The sequence below is a fragment of the Heterodontus francisci genome, unplaced genomic scaffold, assembly GCF_036365525.1.
Source record: "Heterodontus francisci isolate sHetFra1 unplaced genomic scaffold, sHetFra1.hap1 HAP1_SCAFFOLD_61, whole genome shotgun sequence".
NCBI lineage: Eukaryota > Metazoa > Chordata > Chondrichthyes > Heterodontiformes > Heterodontidae > Heterodontus > Heterodontus francisci.
In genome coordinates, this window is record NW_027141441.1 from 1,717,973 (window position 1) to 1,734,410 (window position 16,438).

Here is a 16,438-nt window from a genome sequence, read left to right on the forward strand (position 1 = left end):
GCATTTCACATTTAACAGCACAAATACCAGCAGTCAGGAGCTGAAAAGGGAAAGATGACCCCTCGATGACCTCAGAATAAGTACAGAATGGCCTCCTTCAGAACTGGTGATTTTATCAGGATAAGATGGCGAACATTAGAAATTAATCCAACGGGAATCGCCATCCTCCGCCTCCAGGAATTGGACAATATAATGCTGGGATGTGGGAGATTGGTTTGGGCAGGGGGTTGGCTGTGACACCACGAACACTCCCTCTCCACCTCCTCACTCCATCACCCCACCCCCTTCCCCTCTCCATGGGACCCCGGCATCATCCGATCCACAGATACTTTCCAGCAGACATCGCTGGGGAGTGACCGGAGTCCTGGTTCTCTGTCTCCATTTTCCCTGTCCCACCCATGGCCACTGAGGCTCCTCTCCCCCCACCCACCCTGAGAGTAACTAACCCACCTTGTCCATAAATTTAAACTGGAAAAGTGTCTCGTTAAGAGCAGGAGCAGAGGGGAGGCTGTAACGTATCAGAGAGGATTGTGTTCCTGAATCCCCAACTCTTTTTGCCATGTTTCCATTCAATGTCCACACTCTCTCCTTGGTCTGTCCCTGGAGACCTGTCATATCACGATTCTCTCCAGGGAATTTCTAAAGATATTTCCCCCATCCCTCCAGGATTGGCCTGGAGTCTCCAGCACTCCCTCCATTGCAGTACTTTCTGAAATACTACCCGTGCCATGTATTAGTCAAGAGAGACAGAGGGGAACGAGACAGATCAACAGGATGTCTGGCAGATTCAGTGTGAGACGGTAACACTGCCGGGTAAAGGCCGCTTTCCAACTCCAATCTTAACACAGGAGATTCCCCAAACAGCTGCAATAAGGTGTTTGTAAACTGCTGGAAGAGGATGTGTGTGGAAATGGTGATGTTACTGAGTAGGTTATTTGTTATAGAATGGACTGTGTTTAGGTGGGAATATTACTGAGTGTTAATTGTAGCGGAACCATATTTAAAAGCTCCGGCTTTCTGGAAAGCCTTGACTATGAAGGCCGAGTCTGGAAGGGTTTGTGTGGAGAGCTGGGTTTCGGTTCCACTGTTCATAAAGGGTTTGAAATTGGCGAACCAGAGGAAATTGGAGGTGGAGCTGAAAGATGAGGGGCCGTTCTCTCTCCGTCTGTCACTCTGGGTGTCTCCTCCCCATCTGCTCTCTGTTCAATCTTCACTCTGTCTCCTCCCCTTCCTGCTCTCTCTCTGCCATTCTCAGGCAGGTCCGGGCGGTCTGTGTAAAGTAGAGCCTGCAAGAGTCTGCTTCTTTTATTGTGTAGTGACCTGAGTGAAGAATCATCATGTCTGGCAGAGGTAAAGGAGGCAAAGAACTGGGCAAAGGCGGAGCAAAGCGGCACCACAAAGTGCTTCGTGATAATATCCAAGGCATCACCAAACCAGCAATCCGCCGTGGCGGGGTCAAGCGGATCTCGGGTTTGATCTATGAGGAGATTCGCGGGGTGTTGAAGGTTTTCCTGGAGAATGTGATCAGGGATGCGGTCACCTACACTGAGCACGCCAAGCGCAAGACGGTCACTGCCATGGATGTGGTGTACGCTCTGACACGGCAGGGCCGCACTCTCTACGGATTCGGCGGTTGAACAATTTGACCATTTCCAGCAAACACAAAACAAAGGCTCTTCCAAGAGCCACCCACCGCCTCACAGAGAGAGCATTGACCGAGAAATGGGAGCTGGGATAGGCTGTTCAGAACAGTTCAATCAATCTGAAATATTTCAGATTTCCAGCATTCGCAGTATTTTACTTTTAATTCTTTGTTCAATCAATCTGCTGTGTTCGGGATGAAAAAAACTGGAATCCCCGAATTTGACATTTCATTTGCAGCAAGGATGTGCAGTGGATTTGATTTTCTAAACGGGCTGTGTAAACAGTGCCCGAGACTCTCCAGTTAGTTATTTCCCCAGTCGACACATGCCCTCAGTGAAAAGCCACATCACTCCTCCAGAATCACTCATTGTTTTCATAGAATTTCAAAATGATTTCGCTGCAATGAGGGAATCCGGGAGTTTTGCAGCAGCGGTTAAATCGTTCACTGGAACCAGACCCACTTGTGATGTTATTTCCCCCGAGACGGTGTTTCCTGCACTGAAACTGACAGGGTTTGTGAAACTGATCAGTTTCAGCTCAGTCATTCAGGGACCTGGAATTCCCGCAATTTGAGCCCGCGCTGTCCAGAGCCCACTTCTGATTGGTCACCCACGTCTCATTCACATGTCTTAACCAATTGCCGAGCCTCGAATTAGAAAATACAGCAAATCACTGGCTTAAATTGGCAGAAAGTTTGAATTCGAAAAAGCCGTCAATTTCAGTGTCGGAAAGAAGCGAATTAATGGTAAATCTGGCGTTAGTTTAAAGCTGTTCGTAAAATCGGGCCAGGACTTTGTGCTGATAAAAGCGGAATAAAAAAAGCTTTTGATGGATTATATATATTACGAAGTTTTAATCTGTAATTTTTTGTCTACTTATCTGTCCATGGCGGTAAGACTCTATTCAGCAATCTGTAACGGGACAAATAACTCACTCAGTGTGGAAGTAATAAATTAGACAGGCTTTGGGGTGACAGTGAGAAATCACTGAAACAGATGCTTAAACATTTGAAATAGTTCTCATTCGGTCCTGTCACTGGCATTCTGGAATCAGACAGTAATCAGCCCTTTCACAGAGACTGTGGGTGGCTCTGAAAAGAGCCTTTGGTGTATTAGGTGACATTTTGGCCGCTTTACTTTTTCTGGGAGCTCTGAGCGCTGGTTTTCTTCGGCAGCAGCACGGCCTGGATATTAGGCAGCACCCCGCCCTGAGCGATGGTCACTCCCCCCAGCAACTTGTTGAGCTCCTCATCGTTGCGGACGGCCAACTGCAGGTGTCTGGGGATGATGCGGCTCTTCTTGTTGTCAAGGGCCGCCGTTGCCAGCCAGCTCGAGGATTTCAGCGGTCAGATACTCGAGCACAGCAGCCAGATAGACCGGGGCTCCGGCACCCACACGCTCAGCATAGTTGCCCTTTCTCAAGAGCCTGTGAACACGGCCCACCGGGAACTGCAATCCAGCCCGGGAGGAGCGAGACTTGGCCTTGGCCCGAGCTTTGCCGCTGGTCTTTCCTCTTCCAGACATTTCCACAATCTCGCAAATACTTTCACAAAGAATGGATAATTTCCGCCGCATTTACTTTACTTATAGACTAAAAACTGTCCCCATTGGCCGTTACTTAATTCACCTCATTTGCCTATATTCTTCACCAATCAGTTGTCACTGACAACAGAAGAGGGCGGGGTTTACCGCCAAAACATCAGAAGCAGAAAATTTGTCAATTTCAATAAGACCGCCAATTTCATTGTCAGAAAGGAGCGGATTAAAATAAATGTCATCCTTCGTCAAATATTTAAAATCCCTTCTCTTTATTTTGTTTTATTCAACTTTTTCCGTCACGAATTACAGACGCGGGTTTAAAATGTTATTTAAATTGTGGATCTTTCTACAATTGCTTTCAAACTGTCCCGGGAGGTACTAAATCCCTGTTCACAGCATTTCCCTGAAGGGAAACATTCAGTTTATCTTCAATCAGTGTCCTTCTCTGAAAAGAGGAAGCAGGATCGAGTCCTCAAACTGCCCTTAGTCTGCTGTGTAATAATCCCATTCCGGGCTGTTACACTGCGAAGAGTTACTGTTAATAAAATGATGAATCAGTTCACATTTCAGGAATAGAGTGAAGGGACTGATGTCTGACTCTTGCCGCTGAAAGCAGCTGTTAATGCGGTCATTCAGGGGCTGTGCAAAACCACAATAACAGCTTTAAGCAAAAAAGTAAAGGCGGATGAGCGGATTATGGGTTTGAGTTCGGTTTATGGGACAGCAGACAAAAACACAGCAGTGGGACATTTATTATGTTGCACATTGTCTTAAAATGATTTCATAGAGATGTTCGGATGCAGCTTTTTCAGAGAGATTGTGGGTGGCTCTTAAAAGAGCCGTTGTGTTTGGGATGTTATTCAGTCCATTGTGCAGTTTTACTTGGAGCTGGTGTACTTGGTCGCCGCCTTTGTCCCTTCCGACACGGCGTGCTTGGCCAGCTCCCCGGGCAGCAGCAGGCGCACTGCGGTCTTGATCTCCCGGGAGCTGATCGTTCTGCGCTTGTTGTAATGGGCCAGGCGGGAAGCCTCACCCGCGATGCGCTCGAAAATATCGTTCACAAACGAGTTCATGATACTCATGGCCTTGGAGGAGATGCCGGTGTCGGGGTGAACCTGCTTCATCACTTTGTAGATGTAGATGGAGTAACTCTCCTTCCTCGACTTTCTCCGCTTCTTGCTGCCCTTTGTGGACGGTTTATTTAAGGTTTTCTTGGCGCCCTTCTTAGCAGCTGCTTTCTTCTTCTCCTCAACCATCTTTAGTTTCAATTTCAGACACAGAAATAAACCAAACCCCTTCCGAGTGCAGATTAAATAGACAATCCCACAGCACTATGCTAATGGGGGATGGGGGAAAGTAAAGATTGTGATTGGGTGATTTGGAATGATGTCCCAACGATTTAATATTGTAATTCGACATTTGGTCTCTTTCGCCATCCAATCAGATTAAATATTTGCAACCAATCACAAATCCCCGTACTGCAATCAGGAAGTATATTGCACAAAGACTCTCTCCAGCCCCAGTTTATATTGAAAGAGCTGCTCCCTGTGGAGAGCTTCCTGGAAATGTCCTGGCTGTTGTTAGGAGGACACTTATTGACTGATTCTGTGTCGTTGTGTCTCTGCTATTGCATGTGAGTGTGCAATTAATTTCATTTTTAGTCTAGGCTACTGTGTTTGAGTGTTTTATGTAATTTGGTAACTCAGTCTCTGGTGCTGTATGGATTCATTCTGTCACTGTCAGGTACTGTGTTTGAGTGTGAGGAGATGAGGTGGAGTGTTGCAGCAAGGAAGATGGAAAAGAGCATTGGTGCCGATGACACAGCCTTACTTGACCCCAGTTTGCACTCGGATTGGGTCAGTGATAGATCCGTTGGCAAGGATTACAGCTTGCATGTCGTAGTGCAGTATGTATGAGGAGGACATTCCATAATCCCTCTCGGTTGGTAGAGTCGAAGGCCTTTGTCAGGTCAGAGAAGGCCATGTATAAAAGTTGCTGCTGCTCCCTACATTTTCTTGAAGTTGTCTTGCTGTGAAGATTATGTTCACTGTGCCTGTTGGTGGACAGAATCCACATTGTGATTCCAGTAGGAGCTCTTCAGCCACGGGGAGGAGGCAGTTGAGAAGGACTCTTGTGATGACCTTCCCTGTGGTGGACAGCAGGGATACCCCTCTATAGTTAACACAGTCGGTCGTGTCAACTTTTTTTAAAGATGATCACAATTACCGCATCACGGCGATCCCCTGTCATGCTCTCCTCCTTCCAGATGAGGGAAATGAGACATGTATTTGTGTCGAGTGTTTCTCTGCCATATTTTAGAATTTTGATGTGAATTCTATCTATTCTGGCAGTCTTATTGTTTTTTGGCTGTCCATCTCTAACGTCATGTGTGAATGTGGGATTCATTCTGTACCTGTCACTCACTGGTACTTTGTGTAAGTGTGAGATACATTCTGCATCTGGCAGTCTTCGGTATTGTATGTGAGTGTGGAATACATTCTGTCAGTGGCACTGTGTGTGAGTATTTGATTCATTCGGTCAGTCTCTGGAATGTTATGTGATTTGGGACTTAGTCTGAATCTGTCAGTGGTTCTGTATGTGTGGAATTCAAGCTATATCTGTCAGTATCTCTGTGTGTGTATGTGAGTTCATTCTTTATCTGTCAGTCTCTGGTGATTTATGTGAGTTTGGCAGTCACTGAATCTGCCAGGTACTGTCGGAGTATTTGAGAATGATTTTGTATGTGTCAGTCTTTGCTACTACATAGGAGTGTGGGATTAATTCTGTATCTGTCAGCCTTTGGTAGTGTGTGTGATTGTGGGATGAATTAATTCGCAGTCATTGGTGCCCAGTATGAATGTGTAAATCATTCTGTAACTCAGTCTGATATTGTTATGTGAGGGTAGGAATCACGTGTATCTTTCGATCACGGGTGCTGACTGTGAGCATGGGATTCATTCTGTACCTGTCGGTGGTACTGTATCTATCTGTGGGATTAATTCTGTACCTTTCAGTCACTGGTATTGTGTATGTAAGTGGGATTAATTCTAGATCCGCCACACATTGGTTGTGTGTGTGTGTGTGTGTGTGTGTGTGTGTGTGTGTGTGTGTGTGTAAGAACATAAGAAGATACGAACTAGGACAGGAGTAGACCATTTGGCCCATCAAGCCTGCTCTGCCACTCAATAAGATCATGGCTGTTCTGATTGTGGCCATAACTTCACTTTCCTGCCTGCCCCCATAACCATTGACTCTGTTGTCGATCAAAAACCTGTCTATCGCTGCGTTGAATATATTCAATGACACAGCCTCCACAGTCCTCTGGAGAGCAGAATTCCAAAGATTAACAACCCTCTCAGAGAAGAAATTCCTCCTCATCTCCTTCTTGAAAGAGAGACTGCTTATCTTAAACTCTGACCCCTAATTCTATAATCCCCCACAAGGAGAAACATCCTCTCAGCATCTACCTGTCCAGCCCACTGAGAATCTTACAGGTTTCAATAAGATCACCACTCAATCTTCTGAACTCCAGTGAGTATAGGCCCAACCTGCTCAACTTTTTCTCATAAGACAATCCAACATCCCAGCAATCAGTCGAGAGAACCTTCTTTGAACTGATTCCAATGCAAGTATATTCCTCCTTATGTAAGGAGACCAAAACTGTATGGGGATGGGATGTCACTAATGCCCTGTAAAGTTATAGCAAAACTTCCTTACTTTTAAACTCCATTCCCCTTGCTAAAAATGCCAACATTCCATTTGCCTTCCTAATTACTTGCTATACCTTCATGCTAACATTTTTGTAATTCATGTACCTGGACACCCAGATTCCTTGGTCCAGCTGCATTCTGCAGTCTCTCTCTATGTAAATAATATTCTGTTTTTCTATTCTACCTGCCAAAGTAGACAATCTCACATTTCCCCATATTATACTCCATCTGCCAAATGTTTTCCCACTGACTTAACCTATCTATATCTCTTTGCAGACACATTGTGTCCTCCTCACAACTTGCTTTCCTACCTATCTTTGTACCATCTACAAATTTGGCAACAATATACTTGGTCCCTTTATGCAAGTTATTAATATAGACCATAAATAGTTGAGATAATGTATCTTTCAATCTGATACAGGATTGATGTGCAAATGTAACTCAGGCTGTGCTAATCAATTTGATCAATGCCATTCAGTCTGACTCTGAGGGAGAATCTTGGACTTGTGTGCAAAATGAGCTCAGTCTGGAATTGTACAGTATCTTCCATCTGACACTATGAGGTTTCAGGACTGGTATGTAATTTATAGCTCAGACTAAACTCATCAAATTTATAATGTATCTTTTAGTTTCACAATCCGGATGAGTTTTAAACTGGAATCTGAGTTTGTATCTCAGGTTATACGATATTTCAGAATCTCTCAATCTGATTATGCACTTGAGATTTGGACTTGTATCTAATGTATATGTCTGGACACATTATGGGAATTAATACTGATAATAAACTGATAACATGTGTAAATATTGGGCTGGTATTTAACTTGAATCTCAGATTATATTAGTTTAGTTTAGAGATACAGCACTGAAACAGGCCCTTCGGCCACCGAGTCTGTGCCGACCATCAACCACCCATTTATACTAATCCGACACTAATTCCATATTCCGACCACATCCCCACCTGTCCCTATATTTCCCTACCACCTACCTATACGAGGGGCAATTTATAATGGCCAATTTACCTATCAACCTGTAAATCTTTTGGTCATGTGGGAGAAAACCGGAGCACCTGGAGGAAACCCACGCAGACACAGGGAGAACTTGCAAACCCCACACAGGCAGTACCCAGAATTGAACCCGGGTCGCTGGAGCTGTGAGTCTGCGGTGCTAACCACTGCACCGCCCTTAATTCTATACCTTTGAAAAGGGAACCATGTGTCAGTTCTATGTGTATTTAATTTGTAGCTGAGGTTGCACTATTGTGGGATTGACACACTGATAATTTGATAGTGGGTGAGAATTTGGACTGGGATTTATGAATCTACCTATCAGTGGTACTGAGTTGGGGTGACATGGAAACAACGTCTGTCTCTCCTGTTCTGTTTGATTGATGGATTGAAAATGTGTCTCTGGAACTATTTCTGCTGTCTGAGACTGTGGAACTGATGACCTGTCTGTGTCTCTGCGCTCTGTGAGTGATAATGTACGGACTGTGTGTGAGAAGGAGCTGGTGACACTCTTCCTTGTAACTTGGGTGGAGGAAACATCACATTTATTCTGGTTGATTCAATTATTTGTCTGTTTGAACAAAAGTATGTTTGTAACTAAAATACAGGTGAGATAGAAGATACAGGATTTTAATGAATTTAATCTCTCGAATAATAATGAGCCCCCACAAAGGAAGCCCAGTCATACAAATATTATCATTGTTTGACTGCACTGCAGTAACAGGTTCTTCCCATTCTGTCTCCTTTCCCCGTCGACACACAGCCTGAGAATGGCCTCTCCCTTCCCCCACTCACCCCATGTTCCGGGACCAGTTGATTCTCCATTCCGCCTCTTACAAACAGCCCCCGTCTGCCCCTGAACTTGCCCCGGACTCGATGCTGATCTCTGAGTCCATCTGCGGACACGCTCCCAAAGCGATATGCTGCTGGAAGGAGGCTGCTGTTTGCTTCCTTCCCCCGGGAACGGGATCTCTCCATTCGCGACTGTTTCAAACTATCTTCTTCCGCTCACAGGCAGTGCTGGGGGAGGGGAGCGCAGGCGCAGATTCAGGCAACAATTCAGCAAACAGAAACATAGAAAATTTCCGGCGCAGAATGAAGCCATTCGGCCCAACATGTCCGTGCCAGCTCAAAGAGAGCGATCCAGCCTGGTCCCGCAGTTTATTGTTATTGGACAGTGAAGTGTGGAAATAGAAGCGGACAGTCAGAATGTGGGGAGTTACACAAAGAGAATCTATTATTGGCACCAGGTGAGAAGTGTGAAGGACACATTTTAAACAGCGGCTGTTTGGTTTCGCTTGAACGGTTAGACCATGGGAGCGGGAACTGGAAATCTGACCTGTGTAAAAGTCCCTGTTCCGTCGGTCAGTCCCATTCATGGCCCAGTGGATTGTTTCTGGATGTCATTTAATTGTTGTAAAACGGCCAAAGCCCCTGGTATGCAGTAGCTGGGGGCTGAAGGACTGCAGTGGAATCAGACACTGACTCTGTTTGTATTGCTGGGTTTCCTTTGTGATTGTTCACAATGATTATTCATTCAAAGATTGTTTTGGTCTCTCTTGTAACTTCCACCACACCTCTTCCTGAATTATAATAAATACTTTTTCTTTCTACAGGCAAATACTTGAAGGAAGCAGAATAAATAGAATGATGCCTCAGCACAAGGGGAAGTGCAGCCGGCTTCTCACACACAGTAAGTACAGTATCATTCAGAGAGAAAAGAGACATCAGTTCCACAATCACTGCCAGCAGTACTAGTCAGACTGGCACTGATCCCCAGTTCCAGAGACTAACAGTCAATCCAACAGTCACACAGAGCATGACAGACTGAAGTTGTTTCCATTTCACCCCAACTCCGTCCCACTGACAGGTAGATACATCAATCCCAGTCCAAAATCACACCCACTATCAGATTGCAAGGCACTGTGTCACTCTCACAAGACAGCAGCCTGAACTACAAATTCAATGTCAGATAGAACAGACAGTCCCTGATTGTAAAGTCTCAATAATGTAACCAGACTGCAGACTGAGCTACATGTTACACACCACTCCACAAATCTCACAAGTGGTCAGACTGGAGGATACAGTATTAATTCCATTACTGCAGATTGAATGCACTGTTATCTACCAGGACATAAAGCATATTGTAAAATGAAAGGACACAGACCTGAAATGTTAATTGTGTTTCTCCCTCCACAAATGCTGCCTGAACTGCTGAGTATTTCCAGCATTTTTGTTTATTTCATATTTCCAGCATCAACAGACTTTTGCTTTTATTTTAGAGTTAAAGAAACATTGCATTGTGAGGTGGGAGTGACTGCCCTTGACATCAAGACAGCCTTTGACATGTATGGCAACAAGGCAGCCCTTGCAAAACCAATGTAAATAGAAATCGGGGCAAAATGCTCTGCTGTTTGCAGTCATACCTAGCACTAAGGAAGATGGCTGTGGTTGTTCAGGTCAATCATCTCAGTCTCCGGCCATTACAGCTGGAATTCCTTATGCTTGTGTTCTAGGCCCAACCATCTTCAGCAGCTTCATCAACAACCTTCCCTCCATCACAAGGCCAGAAGTGTGGATGTTTTCTGATGATTGCCCAATGTTCAGCACCATTCATGACTCCTCAGATACTGAAGCAGCCCATGTCCAGATGCAGCAAGACCTGCACAACATCCAGGCTTGGGCTGATAAGTGGCAAGTAACATTGGCATCAGATAAGTGCCAGGCAATGACCATCTCAAACAAGAGAGAATTTAATCATCTCCCCTTGATGTTCAATGGCATTACCATCACTGAATCCCCCACCATTAACATTGACCATTGGTTACCATTGACCAGAAACTGAACTGGACCAGCCATATAAGTGCTGTGACTGCAAGAGCAAGGTCAGAGGCTAGGAATTCTGCGGCGAGTAACTGACCTCCTGTTTCCCCACATCCGTCCACCATTCACAAGGCACAAGTCAGGAGTGTGATGGAATACTGCCCACTTGCCTGGATGAGTGCAGCTCCAACAACACTCAAGTAGCCTGTTTGATTGCCCACATCCACCACCTTCAATATTCACTCCATTCACCACTGATGCACAGTGGCAGCAGTGCGTACCAGCTAAAAGATGCACTGCAGCAACACACCAAGGCTTCTTCGACAGTACCTTCCAAACCTGGAACCTCTACCACCAACAAGGACAAGGGCAGCAGATGCATGGGAACACTACCACCTGCAAGTTCCCCTCCAAGGCCACACACCATCCTGACTTGGAACTATATCACCATTCCTGCACTGTCACTGGGTCAAAATCCTGGAACTCCCTTCCAAACAGCACCGTTGGAATTCCTACATCTCAAGGACTGCAGCAGCTCAAGAAGGCAGCTCACCACCATTTTGTCAAGGGCTATTTGGAATGGGCAATAAATGCTGGCATAGCCAGTGATGCCTACATCACACTAACAAATGAAAAAAGTGAGGAAATAGTGAAGGGCCTCTATAGAATACATGCAGATATGTTTCCTCTTGTGGTGTTGTCTGAAACAAGAGCCAAAAATATAAAATCGACATTCATAAAACCAATGAGGAATTCATGAAAAAGGTATTTATGTAGTGAGTGGTTAGAATCTGGAATTTGCAACCACAGGGAGAGGTCGAGGCGATAATATCGATGCATTTGAGGGGAGGTGGAACAACTGTATGGGAAGAAAGGAATTGAGGGATATACATATGGTGCTTTATTTTTCTTTATTTGTGCATATGAAGCAGGGTGGCTGGAAATATGTGAAGAGCATCGAGCAGTTGGGACGATCCCAGTGCAGTGTTTTGTCTGGATGGATCTGCCCAGAACACTTGTGATGCAGGAGCTGGGAGCTTCAGTACTTCAGTGGAGACAGTTACTGACACTGGTTTTCATTTGTGGATGTTTTTAATGATTATTAATTGCGAAATTAAATTCACCTCTTTGATATTTTGCACCTCCCCTGTTCTTGAGTTAAGACATATTTTTTCTTCATACAGGCAAATAATTGAAGGAATCGTGATGAATGTGATGGTTGCTGCACTCGAGGCACAAGGAACAGTGCAGCCAGCTCCTCTCACACACAGTAGGTACATTATCACTCAGAGTACAGAGGGATAGACAGTTCATCAGTTCCCTGGTCTCAGACTGCAGAAGTAGTCAGGCCCACATTGATCCCGAGTTCCAGAGACACACTTTCAATCCAACAATCAAACAAAGCAGGAGAGAAATAAATTGTTTCCATTTCACCCCAATTCATTCCCATTGACAGTCAGATACCTCAATCCCAGGTCAAAGTCACACTCATTAACAGATTGAAATACAATGTGTCAATCTAAATATAATGCAGACTTAGCTATCAATTAAATATCAGATAGAATTGGCACATGGTACTGATTGAATGGCACAGAATCTAACGTAATGATGTATCCTGAGATTTAAATTAAATACCATACTCAAAGCTCACATCCATTCATGATAAAGGATGTTTAAACATCCCCATAGTGTACCCTGAGATACAAGTTACATACAAGTTCAACATTCATTACAGAGAAAGTTTCTAAGGTGCTGAAAGATATTGTAACCTGAGAGACAAATTAGATACCAGTTCAGAACTCACACACACTGTGAAATGGAAAGATACAGAATCAATTCCATTAGTGTAGATCACTTTAAATCTGTTTCCCCCAGTCACTGACCTCTCTGCTAAGGTAAATAGGCCCTTCACTTCAACTCTATCCAGGCACCTCAAAATTTTGTATGTTTCAATGAGATTTCCCCTCAGCCTTCTCTGTGCCAAGGAGAACAGCCCCAGCCTATCCAGTCTTTCCTCACAGCTGCATTTTCCCAATTCCGGCAACACCCTCGTGAATCTCCTCTGCACCCTCTCTAGTGCAATTACATCCTTTCTGTAATAAGGTGATCAGAACTGCATACAGTATTCGTTGTGGCCTGACTAATGATTTATACAGTTCCAGCATAACCTCCCTGCTCTTGAATCTATACCTCGGCTAATAAAGGAAAGAATTCCATATCCCTTCTTCCCACCTTAACGACCTGTCCTGCTACCTTCAGGGATCTGTGGACATTTACTCCAAGGTCCCTCACTTCCTCTACACCTCTCAGTCTTCTCCAATTAATTGTGTATTCCTTTGCCTTGTTTAACCTCCCCAAGTGCATCAACTCACACTTCTGAATTGAATTCCATTTGCCATTTTTCTGTCCATCTGACCAGACCATGAAGATCTTCCTGCAGTCGACAGCTATCCTCCTTGCTATTTACCACACAGCCAATCTTTGTGCCATCTGCAAACTCATACCCCCTACATTTACATCCGTGAAGACTACATCAACTGCACTACCCTCATCTATCTTCCTTCTTAATTCTTCAAAATTTCGATCAAGTTGGTTAGACAAGATCTTCCCTTAACAAATCCATGTTGACTATCCTTGATTAATCTGTGCCTTTCGAAGTAACATTTTATCCTGTCTCTCAGAATAGATTCCAATAATTTGCCCACTACTGATGTTAGACTGACTGGCCTGTAATTATTTGGTCTCCCTCACTCCCTTTTTAAACAAAGGTACAACGTTAGCAGTCCTACAATCCTCCATCACCACACCTGTATCCAGTGAGGTCTGGAAAATGATGATCAGCTCTTCTGCTATTTCCTCTCTTGCTTCGTTTTAACAGCCTGAGGTGCATTCCATCCGGCGCTCGTGATTTATCAACTTTCATATACACTAATCCCATTAATATGTCCTCTCTCCCTCTGTATGGATCACATCCATACTTCACACCCCTCTTCCTTATCTACAATATATGCATCTTCCCCCTCTTTTGTGAAGACAGATGCAAAGTATTTATTCAGAACAATGCCAGCATCTTCTGCCCGACACATAGGTTACCTTTTTGGTCTTTTCTGTGCCCTATTCTTTCCTTATTTATCCTTTTACTCTCAATGTATTGATAAAACATCTTTGGGTTCACCATAATTTTGATTGCCAATATTCTTTTATGCTCTCGCTTAACTTTCCTAATTTCAATGTTGATTTCCCCCCTCCACATTCTGTACTCCTCTTGGCTTTCTGTAGTATTCAGTTCTCTGTGTTGGGCATAAACTTTCCTTTACTGCCTTATTATACCTGTAAACTCCTTGACATCCATGGGGCTCTAGATTTGGCCTTCCCACCCTTTTTCTTTGTGGGAACATGTTGACTCGGAACCACTGGAATCTCCCCTTTGAATTCTTCCCACTGCTCTGACACTGATTTACCTTCAACTACCTGTTTTCAGTCCACTTTCGGTAAATCAATCTTCACCTTAGTAAAGTTGGTCTTCCCCCAATTGAGAACTCTAACTCCTGTTCTGTCCTTGTCCTTTCCATAATTATATTAAAACTGACTGAATTATGATCACTACTACCAAATTGATGTCCCACTGCCGCTCCTTCCACCTGCCCCTCTTCATTTCCTAAAACTAAGTCTAAAACTTCACCCTCTCTTGTTGGACTTGCTACATATTGGCTAAAACAGTACTCCTGAATGCACCTCAAGAATTCTGCTCCCTCAATTCCCTCTACACAAAAAGTATCCCAGTTAATGTTTGGGTGGTACAAATCCCCCACTGTTACTGCCCTATTGTTCTTGCACTTCTCAGATATTTGCCTACATATCTGCTCTTCCATCTCCCTCTGACTGTTTATGGGTCTATAGTACACTCCCAGCAGTGTGATTGCCTCTTTTTTGTTCCTCAGCTCAATCTATCCGGTCTCATTTGATAAACCTTCCAACATATCATCCCTCCTCACAGCTGTAATAGTTTCTTTGACCAAAATTGCCACTCCTCCTCCTTTTTTATCCCCTTCCCTCTCACGTCTGAAAACCCTGAAACCAGGAAGATTGAGCTGCCACGCCTGTCCCTCCTTTAGCCATGTTTGTGTAATAGCTATGATATCATACTGCCATGTGTCTAACTGTGCCCTGAGCTAATCTGCTTCATTTGCTATACTCCTTGCATTGATTTAGATATCGTTGAGCACTGCCAACATTTTTTGTTTTGAAGTTTCTAATCAGTGTTTCCTCTCTCTTCCAGACTCCATTAATTTTCTGCCTTCCATTTTCATTTCTGATCTGACTCTACCTTCCAGTCCCCATCTCCCTGCCAAACTAGTTTAAACCCTCCCCAACAGCACTAGCAAAACATCCTGCAAGGAACTCCGTCCTGGCTCGGTTCAGGTGCAAACCGTCCAACCTGTCCCAAAAATCTAAAGTCCTCCCTCCTGCACCATCTTTCCAGCCAGACGTTCATCTGTCTTATCCATCTATTCCTGTACATTCATCTGTCTTATCCATCTATTCCTGTACTCACTTGCACGTGGCACTGGGAGTAATCCGGAGATTATTACTTTTGATGTCCTGCTTGCTAATTTCTTACCTCACTCCCTAAGTTCTGACTGCAGCACAACATCCTTATATCTACCTATGTTGTTGGTTCTGATGTGGACTACCACTGCTGGCTGTTCACCCTCCAGCTTCAGGGTGCTCTGCAAGTGCTCAATGACATCCTTGACCCTGGCACCAGGGAGCCAACACTCCATTCCTGGATTCACGTCTGTGGCCATAGAAACACCTGATTGTTCCCTTGACGATTGAATCACCTATCACTATGGCTTTTCCAGTCTTCCCTGTACTCCCCTTTGCTGCTGAGTCACCCATGGTGTCATGGACTTGGCTCCGGCTGCACTCCCCAGGTGAAGCATCATTGTCCTCTGTATTCAGAACTGAATACCTGCTGGAGAGTGAGACGCACTCGGGGTGTCCTGCACTACCTGCCTGATTCTTTTTGACTGCCTGGTGGTCACCCATTCCCTCTCTCCCTGCATACTCTTAAGCTGTGGGTGACCACATCTATAAACGTGTTATCTATGTACAAAGAACAAACAACAGTACAGCACAGGAACAGGCCATTCGGCCCTCCAAGCCCGCACCGATCTTGATGCCTGTCTAAACTAAAACCTTCTGCACTTCAGGGGACCGTATCCCTCTCTTCCCATCCTATTCATGTATTTGTCAAGATGTCTCTTAAACGTCGCTATCTTCCCTGCTTCCACCACCTTCCCCGGCAGCAAGTTCCAGGCACTCACCACCCTCTGTGTAAAGAACTTGCCTCGCACATCCCCTCTAAACTTTGCCCCTCTTGCCTTAAACCTATGTCCCCTCGTAACTGACTCTGCCGCCCTGTGAAAAAGCTTCTGACTATCCACTCTGTCTCTGCCACTCATAACTTTGTCAACCTCGATCATGTCGCCCCTCCACCTCCATTCTCAGTTTTGGGAAAAATAGAGTATATGACTGTATCAGTAAGCAGGAAAAGTTAAAATATGTTGTGACCAGTGGAGACGTGTGATGAGAATAAACAGATCCTCCTCTGATTTCAACTACACAAGCATTTTTGATTTGACTCTGTAGCTTAGTTGGTTAAAGCACCTGTCTAGTAAACAGAAGAGCCTGGGTTCAACTCCCAACAGAGCCT

The 16,438-nt window shown here is 44.6% G+C and overlaps 1 protein-coding gene and 1 non-coding gene across 2 annotated transcripts; both read left to right on the forward strand.

Moving 5' to 3' along the window:
- Positions 1-1,337: 1,337 nt before the first annotated feature.
- LOC137363429 (histone H4-like) lies at positions 1,338-1,637 on the forward strand. Its single transcript, XM_068027257.1, has one exon. The coding sequence runs from the start codon at positions 1,338-1,340 to the stop codon at positions 1,635-1,637; it is 300 nt and encodes a 99-aa protein (XP_067883358.1).
- Positions 1,638-16,364: 14,727 nt separating this feature from the next.
- On the forward strand, positions 16,365-16,438 carry trnat-agu (transfer RNA threonine (anticodon AGU)). The gene has a single exon. It is a non-coding gene; the product is annotated as a tRNA-Thr (tRNA).